Source organism: Dasypus novemcinctus, chromosome 21 (genome assembly GCF_030445035.2).
Source record: "Dasypus novemcinctus isolate mDasNov1 chromosome 21, mDasNov1.1.hap2, whole genome shotgun sequence".
Taxonomy (NCBI): domain Eukaryota; kingdom Metazoa; phylum Chordata; class Mammalia; order Cingulata; family Dasypodidae; genus Dasypus; species Dasypus novemcinctus.
The window spans coordinates 15,554,137-15,573,543 of NC_080693.1; the positions used below are offsets into that span (position 1 = coordinate 15,554,137).

A 19,407-nucleotide genomic window follows, 5' to 3' on the forward strand; every position below is an offset into this window, starting at 1 on the left:
TTTCTGGGATCCACAAAACACAAACTAGGACAGGTATGAAATTATAAAGTTCAGTACAAGTCTTCCCCACCCTCACGACTTCCCTTTCTGGACGCTACAGGTGGGGAAGTAAAACTTGTTATTCCACTGGACAGTCTCAGATGTATATTTGTCATCTTATAAATGTTTAAAAAAGGTATTTTAATCTTTTCTTTTCCGAGTTTTCCCCCCACCATATTTGAGTTTAGAAAAGGGGACAGGTGTATGGGGCTGTTTTCTCTCCCAGAATATGAAATTTAAAAAAATAACCTAGGAAGCAGACTTGGCCCAATGGATAAGGTGTCTGCCTACCACATAGGAGGTCCACGGTTCAAACCCTGAGCCTCCTTGACCCGTCTGGAGCAGGCCCATGCGCAGTGTTGATGCGCGCAAGGAGTGCCCTGCCACGCAGGGGTGTCCCTGTGTAGGGGAGCCCCACGTGCAAGGAGTGCCCCCCTAAGGAGAGCCGCCCAGCACGAAAGAAAGTGCAGCCTGCCCAGGAATGGTGCCACACACACAGAGCGCTGACACAACAAGATGACGCAACAAAAAGAGACAAGATTCCCGTGCCACTAACAACAGAAGCGGACTAAGAACATGCAGCAAATAGACACAGAGAACAGACAACTGGGTGTGGGGGAAGGAAAGAGTAATAAAAAAAAAATCTCACTCAAAATGTCTTGGGTTTTCAGTAGAGACTAAACTTACTTCCCACTGCCAATTTAAAGGATTCCATACCAACTCAGATCCTTGCACTCTTCCTATCCTTCTGAAGTTTTTTTTAAATATTTCTCTCCCTTCCCCCCCCACCCCAGTTGTCTGTTCTCGTGTCTATTTGCTGCGTCTTCTTTGTTAGCTTCTGTTGTTGTCAGTGGCACCGGAATCTGTTTCTTTTTGTTGCATCATCTTGTGTCAGCTCTCCGTGTGTGCGGCGCTATTCCTGGGCAGGCTGCACTTTCTTTTGTGCTGGGTGGCTCTCCTTACCGGGTGCACTCCTTGCACGTGGGGCTCCCACGCAGGGCACTCCTTGCGCGCATCAGCACTGCGCATGGGCATGGGCCAGCTCCACACGGGTCAAGGCGGCCAGGGTTTGAACCACGGACCTCCCATGTAGTAGATGGACGCCCTAACCACTGGGCCAAGTCCACCGCCTGAAAACTCTTATATTAGGCATCACTTAGTTTATTTCCCAAGTATACCGTTCACTCTTAACCTTTACTGAACCTCTATCGTTAGGAACTGAGCAATAGCTGCTATTCAGGGCACCTTCAGAGCCTCTGGTCACAGGCTATCGCTGGTTCCTGAAAGGAATCAGTGTGCCAGGAAAGAAGCTGTTTTATTGCCCATCGGAATGACTTGGAAAAGGCCTTCTGGAGATCTGTCCATGCCCAGTCTGCCTCCTTCCTCCCCAACCTCTTTTTTAGGGTATCTCTACCAACGAAGTTAGCCTCTGGCTCTCCTCACACCCAGCGCTGTCACCTCCACAGCCTCCAACCGTCCCAGATCCACTCCCAGGAGGCACTTGGATACACTAAAAGCCAGGCTAAGAGGAGGGCTTCCATGAAAAGGGAAGGGCTGATCGATGAATGTCCCTTGCCAAGCGTACCACTGTGGCCTGGCAGGGCCTGTGTCTGCCCAGGTGGCTGTGTCTCCTTCACAGGCTCTGCTCTCCTCTCTAGAACAGTTTGATCACCGAATTTTCATCGATCCTTTACCAATTTGGCTTGGCCTCTTCCACAAATGCTGAGATTTGGGGACTTATTTTCAGTTTTCCTGTCATGCAGTACTTTCAGGGTGGGTAAATGGTTTCTGATGTGGTTTCCTCTGACTCAGGTAAGGAAAATACCAGCTTGACCCCTCCACCAAAGAAAGTATTCTTACAAGGGCTTTGATAAGCAAGTAAGACACCCAGTCAGGACCTGACAAACACCTTGAGTGCAGGTAAAGGGCCCAGGACGGGAGGTAAACTGTCCCCTGGCAGTCTAGAGGTAGACAAAAATATTTCTAAGATGCACCAATCAATGGCTTAATTATTTGAAGTCATCTGAGCAGTAGCTAACTCCCTGTCAAGTATGTCAATGGCAATCCTGCAAGAGAAATATGATCAACTTTGCTTTATTCCAGAAAGAAATGAAGACTGCTTCCAGAAACAAACAGGGAGCATATATTAAAAGCAAGACGCTTTCCTTCAAAACCTGTGCTCAAACCCCTTATTTCACCTCCAGGATTTTTTAGGTATCTAAGCTAAAGGATTTACAGGTAATTTTATTGGTCTTTTCAAATGTTGTTTCTCTCCGCTCTATGAGATATGCTAATTTACCAAAATTGGGTGTCAGAATTTTTAAGCTTGATATTCCCAGAAGTACCAAGGGAGGAGCAATTCCAAGCTGCTATTTGTGTCCAGCAGAGAGGTGTGCTGGAGGGAGGGGCACCACACTTCTCTGGACTGAAGCAGGTCAAGGATGGCCACCGGAGACACCCTGCTCCCATGTGGACTGGCGGCAACAGGGAGTCAAACATTTTAAGATGTATGGAATTGGGGCACCCACTCCACTCTCACATTCACTACATCCAACTCAACGTTTTCCTTATTACACCCTATGGAGCCTAAGGCAAACTGGCCCTACCAATAAGCTCCCCTCGCAGTTCTTACACTATGATTCCAGCAAGGGCAGGACAGTTCTTGCTTGGGTCACTGCCCTTGATGACGAGAAGGGCGCTTGGGACAATGGAAACAACAAAGTATAGCGCATCTCTTAAAAGTCCAGTATAGGATAAAATCAGAACAAATCCTTATAGAATGAATAGCCAGTTAGCAAATTCACTGATTAGTTGTCTATTTAACATTCATGTGCTCAGTAATTGCCAGGTAATGGCTTAAGAACAGAGATCAACTATATTCCAACCCATGAATATGTGGAATGGTTCATTTCCAGTGAAGAAATATATGGTAGGAAATTTAAAAAATACTCAAGGAAACATAAAGCATTTGTTTATTATTGCTATAATCAAGGCAAAAATTTCTTAAAACCATATGCCTCGATAACAGAAGTATGATCAGAACCATTGGCCATGAATTTACAGTTGTTCAATTCTCCACCATTTCAGACGTAACTGTTTCAAACATACCATCTATCACAAAACATTCCATCTGTACGAGAGGAAGAAGAATGAAACTGGAAGTCACAAAATGACGGCCTGACCACTTCCCTGACTGCCTGACTTTAGTCCAAACACTTACCCTCTCTGAGCCTGTTTCACCTTGTGTTTAAAAAAAAAAAAAAAAAAGGGCGGGGGGGGGGAAGGAGATGAGGGGAGAGAAGAAACATATCACTTGAGGAGCAACTGAGATAATGGTGCTAACTGAGATAATAGATGAAATTGCACTGTCAACTCTAAAATATCGCACAAAATGCAGCATCATTCTTAACAGTGCTGATAACCCTGGCCAAGCAGCAAGAGGGATTGCCGCTGACAACTCTGTGCTCAGCCTGCCTGACGGCCACCAAGCACCTTAAGTCCAGAAGGACGAAGGGCATTTGGAACCAGGGCTCCAAACTCACCAAGGAATCATCTGCCTGACAGGCTACTTTACATGGATTCAGTTCTACCCTAGAGACACTTTGTCGGTTTTATTTTACCTTAATAGACATTTGTACAGACAATAATAAAAAAAGCTATTACACAACAATTCAGTGAGCTTTACCTAGTTTCAAGAATAATGCATGCAGTTACAAATGAGAGGTAGAAACACTGTATTAAAGACCTAAAAATACAAATATCATATAAATAAAGGTTCAAATTAACTGCTTGAATTTCATACAGATAAATAAGGTAAAAATTACATTACTTTGACAATGTGAAGGAAAAAAACTGGTTTGTCTTTGTTGGTTTTCATGAGAACACTAAAATTAGATTAATGCCAAAGAGCGCATGTGCAATTTGTCAGAGTTCACATTAAGTCATCTAAGGAATCAAATAAAAGGATTAAAAGCGGAGGATGGTTTATTCAAGTATTCAAGCAGGTAAGTAAAAGAAACAAAGTAATATACAATGTTGGAATCACTTCTGGAGGGATGTTAAGTGCCTGCATTCTCCATGACTAGCTATTTGGTGAACTGTCAGGACTGACATGAAAACACTTCAGGCTGGAGAGAGCTGCCCATTTTCCTAAGAGAAAACCCACATCACTAACAAGCATTTAGATCACCAACTCTGTTTTGGCCCTATAGGAATTCTTGAGAGAGTCTCTCAATTTATGATATTTGTTCTAATACTGCCCAAATAAACCTAGCCTTTAAGAAACCTAGACGTCATAGGCATCAATGCACATTCTGCATGCACATTTAAAAATGTAACCAAAAGCAAACAATCAGCAACTCAAAATATTATTGACAGAATCTGTAGTTGTAGATGAAGAAGTTAAAAAATATATATATGTAAAGGTTCACATGAATACAAGTTTTTACCATTTAAAAGTCCACTAGAGAGTACATCTGAATTCTGGAAAGGGTATTATATATATATATCAAGTAAAATATTTTAAACAAGTCCATTGTGCATCATTTAGTTTTAAATTGCAAAATCCAATACACAGTTGTTTTAATAAATTAGTGCAATATGAAATATTTTAGAGGATTAATGCATCCACATTAGGTCAAACTGAAGATTTCAAAATTTCTTCCATGAGCCATCTTTCGCCTCTTCTTAAGCTATTTCTTGGTGAGCTGTTTTAGGAGGCACACTCCGATTTAAACAAAATGACCCCAGATATTAAACTGCCTGGATGAGATGTGGATTTTTACTCTCATCTTAGGAACTGTCTAGGAGTCTAGGAGAAAGGCAAACTCATTCCCAACATTCCCATCTGTGTGGAATTTCACACAACACTCTGGTGAGCTGAGGGAAGAGCCACTCACTTTGCTTCACTCTTAAGTTAAGAATAACTGTACTGATCATTCTACTTTTTAAAGTATATTTATTTACCACGTTCAAACTGAGAGCCAAGTGGAATACTCTTGATTCTGTATCCACAAAGAAAAAGGGAAGAGGCAACTTCTCCGATAAGGCAGATTTCCTACAAATATGTAGTTTTGGGATTGTTTTTCCTTTTTGAAATCACCGCTGTTCTTTGGTAGTCACCAGTGAAGAAACTATAGTTTCCTGGGGATGGCAAGAGAACCCATGCTGTAATCCCAAATGTATCATCTCACATTCTCACTGACTAGGCAATAGGACAAACCACTGTTCACATGGTCCCGGGGCTGTAGCAGAGTGCCGACAATCTTCTTTCAATACTAGATTTATCTAGAAACAAAATAACAGAAATTAAATGCATGATAAAATCATTTACATTTTCAAAGCCAGGAAATGGAAGAATAAACTTCTTAAAAATTACTAGCTCTATACCTTCATCTTTATTTCTGCCCTATCTGCCCCAAAGCAACAGTACTGAATAATTTTTCTGCTTTCTGCATAGTAATAGTCTACGTATGATTTCTAGCTTAGTGCTGCACAGTGCTAAGATGTAGATAAGCATGTCAAACAAAGAACATTTAGATTTTTAACAGATAGCTTGCTCACAATTGCTTATAATTTTAAGATTGCCACCCCTTTGTGGCTATTCAAAATACAGTACATACAATGTAGATCATATACTCAAAAACTAGAGTAGTGGGCTTCAATCTGATAAGGAGCCATAGTATCCTGATATCCTGCCAGTCTCCACTCTGCCATCTCTATCAAATCTGCAGAACAAAGGGGATCTATCTTCAGTCACTAAGCCCGTGAGGCTTACAATAGCTGCATTTAATAGTAATAAACACCTACCCACCCACACACTTGGTAATGCCATGTAGAAATTTAAAGACAGTACTTGACATGCATTTTCCCCACTCCTCACAACAACTCTGCAAGGTTTGGCATGGGAATTCCTCTCTTGCAGAAGAAACTGAGACCACAGAAAGGTTAAGTGATTTTGCTCTAGGTTGGAAAGCCAAGATACAAATTCATGATTCCAAACTCCAAGCTCTTTCTACTATACGAATAGGAGACAAGTAAACTGCAATCAATAAATACACAACTTCAAAGGTCAACTTACATTTATGTACATTTTCAATATCTGCAGGGTCCTGTAGAATCTTAGTTAGGCCTTCCAAAAGAAGGGCTGCCTTATGATAGCGATATACAATATCTTCAGTCTGCTGAAACATCTCATCCAGGGCAGCAGACTGAACCTGGAGTAAGTCAACAAAAGTAAGATTCTCAACCTTTCCAGGAAAAGACATACCCACACTTTTGGGCAAAGTAGCTTTAAATAAAATCTACCTAGAATTCACACATTTTGAGGAAATGGCATAATCTACCAAACTATATAAAACGTAAAGATTCATCAGGATGAAAGATATAAAGAAGGAGTTTTCTGGCATAAGAGTCATTCAGCATTCAAACAGAGACTTCTTACACTTAGAGAAGAGATTCATAACTCATAACACTTATACTAGAAACCTTCTTAAAAGTTCAACTAAATACATACACTTTCAACCCTAGGATAACCTGACATTTCATTAAAGTAGATTTTGTTACAGTAATACAACAAAATGATGTTAAAATCACATATCAGCGGTACAGAATGCATGAGAGGTGTATCTTACCCAGACTGTGGGAAGAGGAGACATTCAGAGAAAGCCTGATAGGTGATGGTGAGGCCAAGTCATAAAGGAGGAGTGAGAAGTAGGGAAAGGTAGGGTAGGGCCTTTCCAAGAAGGGGGACAGTAGTGACATTCACAGGGTTACAAGAGTTGGGGGGTATTTCCAACAGCATTCAGTAATCCAGTATCCTAACTTAGTTGTGAATAAGTGGTCTTTTTTGAATGGATACAGAGTGTCAAGAACCATGAAAAGGAATAAAAAACTTTTTGAAGTTACAGATGGCTCTTGTTATCCGAAAGAAAGAAGCATCATAATTCCTCACGAGCAGACATTTTCCCTGGCTCAAAATTCTAAAAACAAAAACAACTATCTTATGAAAGTCTTAATATAGACTGAGAAAACGCATACTATTCATATCAATAGTAAAGAGCAACATATTCTTGTCATTTATATTCCAAAGTTATTTTCATAAGACTGTTTATTTTAATGACTTCCAAAAAATTATTTCCAACAGCATAACCAGATAATCAGCAAAGTAGATGTTACTTTGTGTCTGTACTTAAGTAAGGGCAGTAAGTGGTATCTAAGCACAGGAATTTTTGCAGCTTGGTTAACAAAGCAATAAATTTTTTCTAATAGCTTTATTTAGCCAAGATTTCTTTTTTTTTTTTTCTTTTTTAGTAGGTATCAGGGATTGAACCCAGGACATCATACATGTAGAGAGCTACACCTGATCCCCTAAAATTTCTTAAATAGTAAAAAATGCAGAAACAGATACAGTCAAAGTTTTATTTTATTTTTGAGTTACCAGAGCCAGGAATTGAATCTGGGACCAAAGCTTTTGAATGTAATCTATAAAAAAGATTAGCTCATGCCCCATATTAAGAACTTTTAAGAGCAATAATCCATTTTTACCAAATTTGGTAACCAGATGTGTAAATTACATCAATTACATTAAATAATTTACTTTTAAGTGTTACTTAAATGTTCATTACATCCAATTTCTCATTTAGGAGGTAATTCAGAACAGTTGGCTTTGGGGGTGGTACGGATGAGTTTTTTAAAAAGGAATAGATGATGTTAAATAGGTTTTCAATTCAAATATATTTTTAAAGATAACTAGCACTATACAATATTAAACCTAAAAAAGGGTTACCATTTCTACGGCACAATTATAGATGAGTTTCTCTGCAGTGACATTGTTGATTTCATCAATAAATCTCTGTTTGTCAGAGAAGAAGCGATTCAACTTTTCTGTAAGTTTCTTGCACATGGAGATGCAGAATTTATATCGTTCATTCAGATTTTTGACAACTGAAAAAAAAAAAGTTGAAATGGAATTAATTTCCATTTTCCTCCAGAAATAAAGATACAATGAAATGAACAGTGAAAAAATGGATATCAGATTCTTTCCGGTATTCTTTCTTTCAGTTAAGAGAAGACTGAGAATAAAGCACTTCTGACTTTCCTCTGTATCAATTTAATGGCAAAAAAAAAAAAACCACAAATCACCAACTCAGCATCTCTTCTCTCTTTTGATTAAGAATAGTTAGGGGGAAACGGACTTTGGCCCAGTGGTTAGGGCGTCCGTCTACCACATGGGAGGTCCGCGGTTCAAACCCCGGGCCTCCTTGACCCGTGTGCAGCTGGCCCATGCGCAGTGCTGATGCGCGCAAGGAGTGCCGTGCCACGCGGGGGTGTCCCCTGCGTGGGGGAGCCTCACGCGCAAGGAGTACGCCCATGGGGAGAGCCGCCCAGCGCGAAAAGGGGGAGCAGCCTGCCCAGGAGTGGTGCCGCCCACGCTTCCCGTGCCGCTGAAGACAGCAGAGGCGGACGGGGAGACAAGACGCAGCAGACAGACACCAAGAACGGACAACCCGGGGGGGGAGGGGGGGAATTAAATAAATAAATCTTTTAAAAAAAAGAATAGTTAGGGAAGCGGACATGGCTCAACTGATAAGAGCATCTGCCTGTCATATGGGAGGTCCAGGGTTCAAACCCAGGGCCTCCTGGCCCATGTGGTGAGCTGGCCCACACACAGTGCTGCTGTGCACAGAGTGCCATGCCACGTAGGGATGTCCCCTACGTGGCATAGGGGAGCCCCATGTGCCAGGAGTGCACCCCACATGAAAAAAGCACAGCCTGCCTGCCCAGGAATGGTGGTGTACACGGAAAGCTGATGCAGCAAGATGATACAACAAAAAGAGACACAAATTCCCAGTGCTGCTGAGAATGCAAGCAGACACAGAACACACAGCAAATAGACACGGACAGCAGACAACGGGGCGGGGAGGGAGAGAAAGAAGTAATAAACCTAAAAAAAACAAAAAAAAAAAAGAATAAAGATAAAAAGGGCAAAAAATAAAATAAAATAAAAAAGCATAGTTAATAATACACCAATTCCTCATGAAAAACTTTCTTAGCATAATGGGAACTGGGGCAGCTCAAGTGCCACTGTGCACACCAGCACAGCTGCACTCACCCATACCTTGTTTCACCGCCGTGGATGGGCTCAGTTTCCCGGATTTGATCTGGGCCTTGGAGAGATGCAGAGAAGCTGCGAGCAGCTGTGCTGCTTTCATGTATAACACCAGCTGTTCTACCCGCCTGCACCAAGAAGACAGCAAGCAGACATCAGCCTAAGAATTAACCTGGCTCTCCTACATTTCAGGTCACCATTAAATATCCTCTTTGAGGGATCATCCTCCTTGATTATTTTAAATTCACAAATAACTCCCAAAGGGAGAAGGCATATGTACACTGAATACAACAGACACCCTCAGATCAAAATCAATTACTTTTATCGATTATAATTACTTCATCATCAACTGTCTTTAATGGTTTAATGTACAGGGAAAAGGCAATGCTCAGGTTGCATCATCTCCAAGTCTTGGCTCGTATAAATCTAGTACAATGAAGAAGTAACTCAGATACCCTGCAGCTGTCAGTAAGGAGACTGGGCTGGCAGTGATAACAATAGCTACAGCCCAGACACAAGTTGACAGAAAGATGAAGAATCTGGAAATTAAGGACAAGAGCGGCACCGACCCCCAGTCTTTGCTTAGCTGGCTGATCTGGTCCACAACCGCGCTCTCCTGGATCTGGTACAATGAGATGGCAGATGTGCACAGCTCTGGGTTCCCAGCCCGCACGGCCGTAAGGTCCAGCACACACTCCGTGAACATCAGCATTGCGTTCAGGTGGCGGAGGGTGTCTGTGTGTTCTCGCTGCAGCAAAGTCAGTTTTTCTTAGAAACTTTCAGAATAGGTATAAACTCATTTCTGTATATAAACCATGGCTACTGCTAGTGTTTTTCTACACTTAATCAACAATGGAATAATCAAAGGAGATTAAGATTTTTAAATTTCAAAAAACAAAGGTACATGAGTGCACTGAGTGTGTGTGTATTTTTCAGAGCACCCACCAAAGTGTGTTTCAAAGATGTGAGCTCAATGTGCTTCTGTGGGGTGAGGGTGACGGGGGACTAAATGACCAAATCAGTAGCTACAAGACCAAAACCTAACAAAATAGACAGCAATTTTAGATTATAAGGATATTGTGCACATTAAACCATGCTTCTTTGACAGATTACTGAATTCTACTGATTGCTTGTAAATTCAGAGATGCTTTATATTTTCATTTCTGATGGGTCACGGTGATTCCTAATACCAAAGCTCTAACTTTCTCTACCTCCATCAGGGTCTCCTCAGGCAGGTCAGGGGCTTCGAAGGTGATGAACCCCTCTAAGCTGGGGGGTGAGGCACCATAAGGCATGTATCTCAGGCTGGGGGCTGCCTCTGCTCCCGGAGGGGACGACCCCAAGCACAGCCCGGGCGGGGAGCCCACACAGACGCGGCTGCTGGCAGAGCAGAGGGAGCCTCCAGGGCTGCTGGATCCCACTGCAAGGAAACACAGGACACATGGGGTAGCTACCATTAGTTCTCAAAGTTAGGGCCTTTGCTCCACTCTTATTGATAATGATTGAAAAAAAACAATTGAAATAATAAAGGAAATGTTAAAAGTTACTGATTCCCTATTTGAGCATATCAATAGTTTTTATTTTTCTGTGTTGACTTTTACTTTGTATGTATATTTTATAGTCATCATAGCTAGCTTTTTAATGTTCTGTTTTAAACAAATTTATGTCATACTCATTTCTCCATGCTTTTCCATAGTCTTCCTAATTATAAAATAAAAGTTCAATGGAGGCACAGAGGTTCATTAAATTTATATACATAATTTCCTTAGCCATTCCTCCACTGGGGACACTGATATGATTTCTGATTTTTTTCATATTATAAATAACACTGTAATGAAATGCACACAGTTTTTAACTTCTTTTGAATGATTTCTTTGGGAGAAATACTCTGAAGTGGTATTATAAACATGAAAAGGATTACCACTGGTCAACTATCAAACATTTTTACAGCTATTTCTAGGAATTGCCACACACTTTCTAAAGCAGTAGCAAGTAAGCACACAGAATCCCACTACAATCAATAAACTGGTTGTTAAACCTTTTTGAAGTTGACTTAGTTACTAGATATAAAATGTTACACTTCCTTAAATTTGTATTTTCTTATTTAAAATAGTATTTTCTTATTGAGATTTTTAGTCTTAAAAATGAGATTATTAGCTCTATTTCCTCTCCTGTTATCCGTTATAATCTTTGCTTATTAATCTACTGATATCTTGATAGATTTAACAAAACTTAAGGACATAAGGTACAATATATGAGATGATGTGAAATGACAACTGATTTCAAATTCAATAAATACTTTCCAGTTACTTTTCAGTATTAATAATTTCCTTATAATATAAATGATAAAATAACTCTATTAACCTGTCTAATGTGTATATGATCAAGAGAAATATTAAAAAGTACCAAAAGAAAAAAAAAAACATAAAACTTAAGTTTCTAAAACAAAAAACAAAACCTTATCATTTTCAAGACTATTTATTTAATCCACTATACTAAGACTTCAATATAAGTTTAGACGTACCATATGTGCATAGCTACTTCATGAAGGAGAAATCAAATTTATATTTTAATACTGTAATACTATGTTACATATTATACTAACACTTTTACTTTCCAAAATTTCCCCCTGTTGCCTCATTTACTCTGTATAACCCTTTAAAGTAGAGAAAATGGTTATCTCCATTTCGCCGGTATAGAGAAGCCCACAGAGGCTAGGTGACTTGTCTAATTAAACACTATACCGCAAATGCGAGCAAAGACTGTGATTAGAAACATTCCTCACCTGAAGTTGGTCTCGTTCGAAGGACCATGTGGGTACAGGCGGGGGCCGTGGCACTGTGTGGAGGGGACCCTACCGTGAACAGGGCGGCCCGAGAGCTTGTTCCAGCAGGAGGTGCCAGCACCACACCACAGGCTCCTGCAGGAGCTACAATAACAAATTTACAGAATGCTACATTATCTGGAACATGTATCTCTGTGGGATTGTGATTACAGAGAGTCTTTTACTTTTATATTAGCTATTTTACACAGAAAGCTTTTATAACTTTTAAGACCACAAAATTCAATACAGTTATCTCTTCCCAGCTGTGAATTTTCTTCACACTAAATTCTAGTACTCATAGAGTTACTTCTGCCTGTTTCTAAAATACATGGACTGTAAATCAGACCTGCTGAAGAGAATTTGAAATATCAGGAAACAAGAACTGGGAATAAGAGAGCAGATGTGGCTTCAAAGGTTGAGTGCTCACCTCCCACATGGGAGGTCCTGGGTTCCCAGTGCCTCCTGAAGAAGACAAACAACAAGCAAAAACAATGAGCAGACAAGTACAAACAACAAGCAGACAATAAGCAAAATAAAAAATGAGCAAGACAATGAGCAGACAAGCACAAAGAGCAAAAACAATGAGCAAACAGATAAGGGAGCCATAGTGGGTGGAGAACTGGAAATAAAAAGGTGAGGTAAAGCTGACTGGAGGCCAGGAGTCTTCACTGCAATACTGCTTTAGGAAGATACATAAAGTTGAGACAAAGTACATGTGTCTTAGAACTGTACCTTAATATCTATCAAGAAGGAAGGAAGGTAGGCCAGGTATCAAATGGTGGGGGTGTAGGGGCTCAGCACAGACTATATGGAAGAGTAGGTGAAAGATACCCACATCTGCCAGTGCAAGCGGAATTTTAAAAAAATAGTTGTCTAAAGCTTTATTTTTTCAACACTCAAGTATCTGAAAAACATTACATTTCTGAGACCAAAGAATGGAGGCAGGAGTCAACAACAGAAATCATAAACTTAGAAGAAGAGAGATTTGATTAAGCAAATCTGTGAAGGGCCTGGAACCTGCCACATTTTTGCCTTTACTTTTGACAAGGAGTCCCAGTAATCTAGAAGTGAGTGGCCTATGGCTCTCTGCAGGCTCCACTTGCTGACAAGAAAGCCTAAGAAGTGCACACGTGTCTGGGCTAGCTTTGGCCAGTATTATGCTACTAATGATCATCTTGGTCAGTATTCCTTCTAAGTCATGGCTACTCTCTGGAAAATCATCAGGATATTGAACATCACCATAGGAAACAGGTATGGGTCTCGAAGGTTTTAATGGGCTACTGAGAAGGGGATGAAAGACAGGGTAAGGAAAACTGGGTTGACAGGCTTGTGAGCAGTCAACAGAAACAGTGGACAGAAGAGTCCCACCCCCCCACCGCCCAAAGGATATCCTAATCCCTGGAACCTGTGAATATTACATTACATGGTAAGGGGGGGGATTAAAGTTGCTAAACAGCTGCCCTTCAAATAAGGAGATTATCCAGGATTATCTAGGTAGACCCAAAGTAAGCACAAGGGTCCTTTAAATGTGGGGGAGAGAAGTAGGTCAGGACCTAGCCTGGACATTGCTGGCTTGAAGATGAAGGAAGGACCTGAGCCAAGGAATGCAGGTGGCCTCTAAAAGATAGAAAAGGCAAGGAAACAAGATCCTCCTCTCCAGCCTCCAAAAGGATCACAACCCTGCTAGCCCCCTGACTGTAGCTCAGTGAGACCCATTTCAGACTTCTGACCTCCAGAACTATAAGATAAGATTGTATGGGAACCGGACTTTGGCCCAGTGGTTAGGGCGTCCGTCTACCACATGGGAGGTCCCCGGTTCAAACCCCGGGCCTCCTTGACCCATGTGGAGCGCGCCATGCACAGTGCTGATGCGCGCAAGGAGTGCCGTGCCATGCAAGGGTGTCCCCCGCGTGAGAGCCCCACGCCCAAGGAGTGCGCCCGTGAGGAAAGCCGCCCAGCGTGAAAAGAAAGAGCAGCCTGCCTAGGAATGGCGCCACCCACACTTCCCGTGCCACTGACGACAACAGAAGCGGACAAAGAAACAAGACGCAGCAAATAGACACCAAGAACAGACAACCAGGGGAGGGGGGGAAATTAAATAAATAAATAAATCTTAAAAAAAAAAAAAAAAGATTGTATGTTGTTTTAGGCCACCAAGCTTGCGGTCATTTGTTACAATAGCAACAGGAAACTAAGGTATATGCTAACAAATTAATGGCTTAAAAAGAAACCATAGTGAAGCAGATGTGGCTTAAGCAATCTGAGCTGCCACCTACAACATGGGAGATCTGGTTCGGTCCTGGTGCCTCCTAAAGACAGCAAACTGGCACAACGGCAGTGGCAGTAACCTGACACAATAAGATGATGCAATAAGAGACACAAGAAGAAAAACAAGGAGAGACACAACAAAGCAGGGAAGAGAGGTTTCCAGTGCCTCCAGGACGGGTGGGATGGCAAGCTGACACAATGTGCCAGTACAGTGAAATGATGCAACAGGATGACTCAACTAGAGACACAGGAGCAAAAACATGAGAGACGACAATGCAGGGAATGGAGGTGGCTCAAGCAATTAAGCACCTTCCTCCCACACTGGAGATTCTGGGTTCAGTTTCTGGTGCCTCCTAAGAAACAAGGAAGACGAACAGATGCAGCAAGTGCAAACAACAAGGGGGTAGGGGGAAAAAAATAAATAAAATAAATCTTAAAAAAAAAAAAAAAGGAAACCAGGAGGAATAGTGTAGTTCAATTGCTGAGTACCTGCTTCCCATGAATGAGGTCCAGGTTCAATCCCTAGTACCTCCTAGGAGAAAAAAGAAAAAGAAACCAGGATTTTTCTTACCTATGTCCATTGGTCGTTCTGTATTTAAACTGTCTGTGCTACCCTGATGTAGCTGACCACCTAAGGATGCCTTTACTTGTGGATCTGATAATTTCCCAGTACTGACAGATCTAAAACAAACAACAAAAACTGATATTAAGAATGGAAAAGTACACTTTAAACAAAACCCAAACATTTAAACATTAAGGTTGATTTAAGCCAAGCCATGAAGGGTCAATGGGAAGACAGAAAACAAGGAGACAAAAATAAACAATTCAGGGTGGAGATAAACTTCAGTAACCAAAATAAACAAAAAGCAGAAAGAGTATTCAAGAAGCCCAGGAAGAGAGCTGTATTTACATAGTTAGAGGAAGTTAGAGGAAGTATCTGTAATTTTCAGAGATTCTCAATGTATACAATTCACATCATAAACCATATGCCATAAACCAGTTACTAAACTAATTCAATTCAGTTGGCTTTTTTAAACAGAAATATACACACTACTACTACAGTTTCTTGTATAAGGCTAGAAAGGAAAGGGTGCCTGACCTGCCGAAGGCGGCCTTGCCGTGCTGCTCAGGTCGCTGCCGCTCGCTGCCTTGCGCTAGGAGACAATGGCAGCATTCCCGCGGGTCACTGCCGTCCTTAGGCAGCCCTTCAGCTGGCCCCTGACGGGGAACCAAGGCCAGCAGGTTGGAAGACGCTTGCGTTTTAGGGATTTTGAAAGGAGCTGTGGCCTAAGAAAACGTATGTAAAATGGTTAATACCGTGCATGAGATGTTCAGGATTGTCAGGCTGCACAGCCCAGAAGGCCGGAGAATAGACTCAGGTCAGTCCAACCTGGATTCCAACACTGGCTTTGCCACTTACAACCTCTGTGACCCAGGCAGTTTTTCCAGTTCTCTAAACCTCAATTTCCTTTTCCATTCAACAGGGACAATAGTAGTACCTACCATCAGGGTGCTATTTTGAGGATTAAATGGGATCATTTAGAGAAAGCACTCAGCAAATGAAGTACTTACACTCTACCTGGCACATTAAAGTGTACCTCTACTCCTCATAAATCCTTCCCATCAAGTACCATCCTAGTTCACGACCTGAACACACCTTAGTTGGAGAGCCAATGATGGTTGGCAGAGGAGTTTTAAAGAACCAGTCAGAACTCCGAGGAGAGGATCCCATGTGTTTGGTGGGAGAGGTTCCCAGGCTGCCCGGCCGACTGGGCTGAGGGGAGTAGCTATACCCAGCCCCCACCTGGGAGGGGCACACGGGGTCAGAGTGCTGCTTTCTGAGCTTCTGCTTGTTCTGGTAGATGTCGGTGAGGGTAGGGGCGCTCTGCAGTCTAGCACCCAATAAGAGAGACTGTGGCGAGTGAGCCTGTGGCACTGGAGAACCTACCAAGAAAATGAATGTAATATTAGCCTGAAGGGAAGGGCTAAAACATAAGAATTAACAAGAATTGGTAAAATGTGAACTCTGATGAAGGCCCTGTTTATCATGGGATAGTCTAAAAGTTGTTTATTTGGAAGAGACTATTTTCTGGCTTCTTTAAAACAATGACAAGTATATCATCTTGGTATATTCAGAAGGTCAGATTTCATGATAGGAATACCCACAGTTTTTATCAGCAGCTGGCAAATAACTCAGATTAATGCAAGGTCTGATTAGCACCAAAGAGCACTATTGTTAATGGTTAAAGTTCAAGAAAACAATGAAAGTCAACATTGAATAGGATAATTTCTACTCTTTACAAGAAGACATGTTTGGGTAGATCAGTGTGATTACTCTCTTTGCTCACACAGCAACTAAATAATACAGAATTATTTTAAGTGGCCAACTTCTCAAATGTACATACAATAAAATCTGGTTTCTCAAAGTGTGATTTACATATATCTTTTTCTTTTCAAACATATTTATACTAGAAAATAAACCAAATACATATCAATATTTTTAAAATCTGATAGCTCTGCCATTCTAGGTTCTATGTAGCTCTTACTTAGAACAATATTAATCAAAATAATGAAAACTCATTTTCTAGGTTGTTTTTCATGATCAGAGTGACAATGAACAAAACTTAGCTTATTTAAATTCCTAAGACTTATTTTCATAAAGGAATCTTATACCCAATTATTTAGCTATATGATATGTTAAAATGTTTTAGGCCTAGATTGTAAACAGGATAGAGGAACTATTTCATATCAACTCTATTCTTTTGACGAGACTAGAAAAATATAACTCAAATTCATTTAAAACAGAATATTATTATTAGACCAAACCCGCTCTCCCACCTGAGGAGTTCCCACTCCTGGATTCATGGCCCTGAGGACGCCCACAGCAGCACTGCGCAAACTGCTCAGGAACGGCACCCACTGTGAAGAGAGAGACAGAGGGAAAGACGAAATGACTGAAAACCATTAATGCACAGAAAGAGGTGACACTTGCACAAATTATACAGTACATTATAGTTAAAACACTTTTAATTAGCAAAAATTTAGTTCAACCCAAAATGGGCCAGGTGCATTGGGTACATTAAGATAAAAAACAACCCCTAAAATCTGTCTTGAAACAAGATTAGGAAAAGAAAGCCATGCAAACAAACAATTACAGCTGAGGTGTGTACTGAGGCAAAGAAGTTGCACAAAAAGTGGTAGAGTGCTTGGGGCTTGTGGTAGCTTTGGAAAGACTAAGATCTTCTTCAAAGGAACCTGCAGCAGGGGGGCACAAATGACTGACAGCTCTGCTGCTGGGCCTCTGGATCCACCCCACTTAGGCCAAGGACACACATTCCCTGGGGCTGCTGCTAGCCAATGACCAAGAGTGGCAAGGTCACTAAGCCAGGCCCACCAGAAGGACAGGGGAATTCGTCTAAGTGACAGCTCAGTGCTTGGGGACACCCCTCAGATTGGACAAAACTTTCTTAGAATCTCCAGCCTGAGATTCTTCCTGCCCAATTTTTCCATTCCCATGTGCCTACCTGCATTAGGGTCAAGGGTCTCCCTGCATGCTCTTTTCCCCTCCCCTTTATGCTAAGCTCACAGGTGTTTCCCCCAATATATCTCTTGCACATCTCACATCACCTTTGTATCTACCACTTCAAGAACCCAGACTAACAGAGAACAAGCTGGCACACTTCAGGGAGTTTAAGTTGACAAGAGATGCAGTATGTCTGTCAAGAGAATAGGCATCGAACCAGTTTCAAGGCAGACAGCCAGAGATGAGATCCTCAAGGAGGCTCTTTTTCTTGAGTGCAAGGATAATGTTTATACCTTGTTTCTGGAGACCTTGGAATGACTCAGAGGTTGCTACAGGGGTAGGGAAGGCCAAGACTTTGTTTGAAGAAGACTTTTCAGCTAAAAACAGCTTCAAAGTATTATATCAGGTAGTTTTAGATTTAAACTTTTGGGAAGCGGATTTGACCCAACGGATAGGGCATCTGCCTACCACATGGGAGGTCCAAGGTTCAAACCCAAGGCCTCCTGACCTGTGTGGAGCTGGCATGTGCCCTGCTGATGCGTGCAAGGAGTGCCCTGCCAGGCAGGGGTATCCCCCGCATGGGGGAGCTCCAAGCGTAAGGAATGCACCCTGTAAGAAGAGCTACCCAGCAGGAAGAAAGTGCAGCCTGCCCAGGGGTGGCGCTACACACAAGGAGAGGTGACGCAGCAAGATGACGCAACAAAACAAGACAAAGACTCTGGGTGCTGCTGACAAGAATACAAGCAGACACAGAAGAACACACAGCAAATGGACACAGCAGACAACTGGGGCGGGGGGCTGGAAGGTGAATAAATAAAAAATAAATCTTTAAAAAAAAGATTTAAACTTTTAAAAAAACATTATTGTTTCATTTATTAATTTTTATAGGGTTTCTGGGCACTTTTCAACCTCTCTCTCTCCCCCTCTCTCTGCCACCCTCTGAGACTTCGTCCCATTCCCTCTTAGTACTACTCCAGCAGTACTGACTCAGGGTGGAAAGTAAACACTTTTTGCAGTTTTGAGACCTGCTGCCATGAGGGTCCTCTCTGCTCTTCCTCCAGCATCAGTGCTGCTTCTCTCACACTCTGAGTGCTCTCAGTTGCTCTGGCCCTCTCACATGTATGCTGGAGCTCAAGTCTTTTCTTGGCCTCTCAGTCCCTCTGAAGACGTGCCTTGTGATGTTTTTCCTGTTTGGGCATTATTGTGGTTGTCTGCTTTGGGTTGGCTGGGTACACAGTTGGTTTTAGCACTCTCCTTGTTGCTACGCGTGGTTTCCAGAAAAATGGGAAGGTCTGTACCGGAGCTGCCACCCTATTCCTCCTGAAGCTAGAAGGCCTCTGGTGGACATAACCCAGCATTGTATTTATACATCGTATTCTATTTTAATCTTCGTAAATGTGAATAGGCTAGGCATTTCATGTACTTAAATTAAACCTAGGGTTTCTGACTTTTGAGTTTAGAGTCCAAATCCAAGGAGATGTTTTCTATATACAATAACACACTGACATTTATTATATTTCCAAAAGAGGTCCTAACAAATTTAAACAGTGATCCTCAAGAGGGACCTAGGCAGGGATAGGCAGAAGTTAGAGGGATGACACACGGCTCCCAATCAGTGGATAAGCACTGCCACCGAGTTGCAGT

The 19,407-nt window shown here is 41.8% G+C and overlaps 1 protein-coding gene across 2 annotated transcripts in view; it reads right to left on the bottom strand.

Moving 5' to 3' along the window:
* Positions 1–2,988: 2,988 nt before the first annotated feature.
* Positions 2,989–19,407, bottom strand: part of ULK2 (unc-51 like autophagy activating kinase 2) — an 88,118-nt gene continuing 71,699 nt past the window's right edge. The window contains exons 17-27 of one of the 2 annotated variants that reach the window (XM_004446501.5): positions 17,079–17,159; positions 15,898–16,184; positions 15,340–15,527; positions 14,812–14,921; positions 11,934–12,077; positions 10,360–10,568; positions 9,718–9,896; positions 9,158–9,276; positions 7,826–7,983; positions 6,119–6,254; positions 2,989–5,325 (exon numbers count right to left, since the gene is read on the bottom strand). In XM_004446501.5, the coding sequence (XP_004446558.1) occupies positions 5,267–5,325; positions 6,119–6,254; positions 7,826–7,983; positions 9,158–9,276; positions 9,718–9,896; positions 10,360–10,568; positions 11,934–12,077; positions 14,812–14,921; positions 15,340–15,527; positions 15,898–16,184; positions 17,079–17,159 (1,670 nt within the window). In that variant the 3' untranslated portion in view covers positions 2,989–5,266. The remainder of the gene's footprint in view (positions 5,326–6,118; positions 6,255–7,825; positions 7,984–9,157; positions 9,277–9,717; positions 9,897–10,359; positions 10,569–11,933; positions 12,078–14,811; positions 14,922–15,339; positions 15,528–15,897; positions 16,185–17,078; positions 17,160–19,407) is intronic. The other variant, XM_012523736.4, reaches the window with a different exon arrangement.